This window comes from Nematolebias whitei, chromosome 14 (genome assembly GCF_014905685.2).
Source record: "Nematolebias whitei isolate Nwh7 chromosome 14, NemWhi1, whole genome shotgun sequence".
NCBI lineage: Eukaryota > Metazoa > Chordata > Actinopteri > Cyprinodontiformes > Rivulidae > Nematolebias > Nematolebias whitei.
In genome coordinates this window covers 42,532,058-42,536,797 of record NC_056511.1, presented here as the reverse complement: position 1 = coordinate 42,536,797, position 4,740 = coordinate 42,532,058, and the positions used below count along the sequence as shown (strand labels likewise).

Here is a 4,740-nt window from a genome sequence, read left to right as displayed (position 1 = left end):
CTATCTATCTATCTATCTATCTATCTATCTATCTATCTATCTATCTAAATCCATTCAGTGCTTCACACTTTCAAATAATTCATTAGTACTCACTTGAGATAATACACAGACTGTGGTAGAACTGAAAAGGGCTCGTTGGCTATAGACCACATCACCACAGAAGGATGGTTTTTGTCTCGGCGTACAAGCTCATCCATGACATCTAGATGGTGGGCCAAAGATATATTTCCAAAAGACTCACTGTAATAGCAAAGCACAAAATGTACATCTCAATGAACTGAGGCTGACAAAGTACACTCATCTAAGATGCAAAGGTTTAACCTGCAACTGTTCTGTTAGACTGAAGTGTGGCTATTTCCCTTAAAGTATATAAGCATTACTCTGTTTTCTCAGCCAAAAGGCTAGTATTGCAAATGTGTACATCACACCACATCAGTGATTCATGTCAGACCTTCTATAAAGATAGATGTGTTACAACTTCTACCCTATGAGACAGAAGGAAGTTCTATCAGGTTTTCAGAAACAGTAGTGATGGAAAAACAGCTGACGATTCCCCTGTTTTGACCCCCTAGAATACTTAAACACACCTAAAAGTCAAAAGATTGTGAATGGAAACACTTACAAGTCTACTATGCCCGCTGCCGGAGACTCGTCGATCACTACGATGCCATAGCTGTCACACAGCTGCATGAACTCCTCAGCATAAGGGTAGTGGCTTGTGCGCAAAGAATTGGCCCCCAACCACTTCATTAGGTTGAAGTCCTTAATAATTAGGGGCAAGTCCAAACCTCTACCACGAATCTAAAACAGGGGGTTAAAAAAATTATGTTTTGCTCACAAATTTTATTCATAATAACGACAGTCAGTTTTCTACGCAAATGAAAAGACCGAAATACAGTATTTATTTAAATCTAAAAGTAATTTAGAACTTTGTAAAGGCTTTGCTTCTGTCTGGTGATACTCACATCAGAGTCTTCATGCTTGTTGATGCCATGGAAATAAAAAGGCTTGTTGTTGATGAGAAACTGGGTGCTGGTTACTTTAACCGTGCGGATGCCAACTGGTAGCGTATAAACATCTTCAAATGATGATCCCTTACCATCAGCCTTGAGACGAACCTAGAAGTTAGAATGCAAATGCCAGAATCATAAAAAGAAATCAAGCGTTCAGCTTTAGACATTGATTTTGGCTGTTTTCACACCCGACAGTCTGGTAGACTCGGTTCGGTTGGGGACCAATATTTATAACATTTTGTTTACATTTGAGCTGGTGCGTTTGCATTCACACTGTGCAGTCGAGTCAACCTGTTCAAACCAACCTGTTCCCCCACTCGCCTGTGGTGGCGCTGCACCAAGAACTACTGAAAGAAATGACACAAAAACCTCTGAAGACACTTCTTCTTCTTCTTCTTCTTCTTCTGGAACTAAAATCAAAAACGGAGTGGCGTCAAGTTTTAGCGGTTTTAGGAGTTCTATTTTGTCATTTTTCAACAATGGACTCAGCATGAGTGGACGATGAGGCAGAAGACCATGGAGAATGTTGTTTTTCACACAAGGCAGCTGACAACTCCATATGAGATAAGAAAAATGCGTGTTTGTTTGCCGTGCGTTGTACTCCACTTCCTGCTTGTGGAGCGGTGCCCGGTCTGCTTGCATTCACACTGTACTCGTACAGCGCTAGAGTTTTCTTTTACTGGACCAAGACCTAGGTTTTTAGGCTGGTCAGAGTTCGCCCTTTTGTTCCGTGACAGAGTTTGATGGCGTGTTCATACCTCCCCAAACGAACCGGACTTCCTAGGCAAACGGGCTAGAGTTTGGGACAACAGGGCTGGTGTGAAAGTGGGTAATACACATTATTACCCTACACATTATTATTATGGAGGAGTTCGGAGAGGCCATGGAGAATGACTTACATACGGCTTTGAGGTAATTCTGTTCCACCATCCCACGTCTCAGGGATGGTGGAATGAACCAACACTGTTTATAGTGGGGATGGTGTGCTGCTGACTTCAACTCAGGACGTCGTGGGTCGGTGGGCAGAATACTTTGAAGATGTCCTCAATCCCACCAGCACATCTTCCATTGAGCAAGCGGAGCCTGGGGTCTTTGGGTTGAGCTCTCCAATCTCTGGTGTTGACGTCACCGAGATGGTTAAAAAGCTCCTCGATGGCAGGGCCCCAGGGGTAGATGAGATTCACTAGGAGTTCCTTAAGGCTTTGGATGTTGTAGGATAGTGTTGGCTTACACAACTCTGCAATATTGCATGGATATCCGGGGCAGTTCCCCTGGATTGGCAGACTGGGGTGGTGGTCCCCCTATTCAAAAAGGGGGACTGTAGAGTGTGTTCCAACTACAGGGGGATCGTGCTCTTAAGCCTCCCTGGTAAGGTCTATTCAGGGGTTCTGGAGGGGAGGGTCCTTCAGATAGTCAAACCTCAGATTCAGGAAGAGCAGTGTGGTTTTGGTCCTAGTCATGGAACACTGGACCAGCTCTACACCCTCAGCAGGGTCCTGAAGGGTGCGTGGGAGTTTGCCCAGCCAGTCTGCATGTGCTTTGTTGACTTGGAGAAGGCATTCAACTGTATCCCTTGGGGAACCCTGTGGGGGTACTCCAGGAGTATGGGGTACTAGGCCCTTTGATACGGGCTGTTAGGTCCCTGTATGACCGGTGTCAGAGCTTGGTTTGCATTGCCAGCAATAGGGCTGGGTGATATAGCAAATATACTTGATGTATCAAGATTTTTTCAGTTTACGATGGTTAAAATGGCTCTATCGCAACCATCAAGCATTATTAGACTTGAAAATACGTGTAGTTCTTTTACTCCCATCTACGCCTCCAACTTCACACAGCCCCTTCTTCTCCCTCATTGAATACAAACACAGCACTTCACCGGTGCGCGCTACCCCCGCTTCCTGCTTCTCCAGGTGGGCAGGTTAACACAAGTAAACAGAAGAACAGCTTAACTGCTGTGCAAAAAGAAAACAATGGTTGTTATTTGGAGATGGTTTGGATTTAAATTGTCAGATGAGCAGCAGAAAAATGTTTTCTGTAGACAATGCCAAGAACAAGTCCCGACAAAAGGTCAGAACTATGAATTTTTTTCACCATTTAAAACAGCGCTATAAGTTAAGTTATAAGCTGCAGCTCCGACTGTGTTTTCAGCCTCATTCCATGAAACAAACCATGGTATCAAACTCATAAAACCAGACAACAGATAAGCGGAAGAACATGGATGGATGGATGGGTAAAACATATTAAAACATATATTACTTTATAATTGTATTTAAAATTATAAAATTTTGTCTCCTCAAGTATTCCAACCAGCTGACTATAGCCCCCAATTTAGTATTTTTTTAAAGAATGAATGCTTTTCAATTTTTTAGTGTACAGATTCTTCTAATTCAATCCAATTCAAATTCAAAAATACTTTATTAATCCCAGAGGGAACTTAAATGTTGCTGTAACTCATCATCCTGGTTTCATTAAAGAGTTGATATAGATGCTGATGGCTGAGGGCAGGAAGGATCTCTTGTAGCGTCTGTCCTACAATGGATCTAAAGAAGCCTTTGACAGAAGACACTCTGTTGTTGTATGACAGTCTGATGAAGAGGGTGCTGAGGGTTGTCTACAATGTTCTTCATTTTATGAAGAATCTTTCTTTGAACAATCATCTCCAAAGGTTCTAGAGGAGTCCCCAGAACTGAGCCAGCCTTCTTTATGAGCTTGTTGATCTTTTTTAAATTACTTGATCTGGTGCTGCTACCCCAGCAGATTATGGCAGAAGAGATAGCGCTCTCTACAACAGACTTATAGAAAATATGGAGCAACTTGCTGCAAACATTGAAGGACTTCAGCTTCATCAAGGACTGTTTTTTATGTTTAAGTTATGCAATTTTTTTTTTAAAGAATTGACACTGATATCATCATTAAAAATGCATTTATTGACCTGTAGCTTGGACTGTAATAAATCATAGTCCATTGTATTTCAAGTACCATGCATACATGTACTGTATGTTAAAATTACTGTCATTATAATCAGTTCAGCCCTGTGATGGACTTGCGACCTGTCCAGGGTGTACCCCGCCCCTCGCACAATGATTGCCGGACATGGGCACGACGACCCCCGTGACCCAAAATGGAAGAAGCGGGTAAAAGATAATGGATGGGTTGATGGTTAATCAGTTCAATGGACTCTCACTGACCTAGATGCCCACAACACCTCATCCATCCATCCATCTTCTGCTGCTTATCCATAATCAGGTCTCAGAAGCAGCAGGTCCAGGAAAGAAACCCAGACATCCCTCTCCTCAGCAACACTTTTCAGCTAATTCTGGAGGGACCCCAATGTGTTCCCAGGTAGAGAAGATACAGCGACCTCTGGGTCTTCCCCGGGGTCTCCTACCAGTATGATGGGCTTGTAAAACATCTAAAGGGAGGCGGTAAAGAGGCATCCTAATCAAATGCCCCCAACCACCTCAACTGACTCCTTCCAATGTAGAGGAGCAGCGGCTCTACTTGGAGCTCTCCCTAGATGATGGAGCTCCTGACCTTATCTGTCAGGGAGCCCAGCTACCCTGCGAAGGAAGCCCATTTCAGCCACTTGTATCCTCAACCTCATTCTTTCAGCTATGATCCAAATCACATGACCATAGGTGAGGGCTAGAATGTAGACAGATCAGTAAAATGAGAGCTTTGCCTTTTGACTCAGCTTTTTTTTGTACCACAACTGACTGAAGCAATG

At 43.3% G+C, this 4,740-nt stretch overlaps 1 protein-coding gene across 1 annotated transcript in view; it reads right to left on the bottom strand.

Moving 5' to 3' along the window:
- The window catches only part of gusb (glucuronidase, beta), a 32,399-nt gene that overhangs the window by 23,039 nt on the left and 4,620 nt on the right, over positions 1-4,740 (bottom strand). The window contains exons 6-8 of the mRNA XM_037687601.1: positions 966-1,118; positions 623-801; positions 94-240 (exon numbers count right to left, since the gene is read on the bottom strand). Coding sequence (XP_037543529.1) covers positions 94-240; positions 623-801; positions 966-1,118 — 479 coding nt within the window. The remainder of the gene's footprint in view (positions 1-93; positions 241-622; positions 802-965; positions 1,119-4,740) is intronic.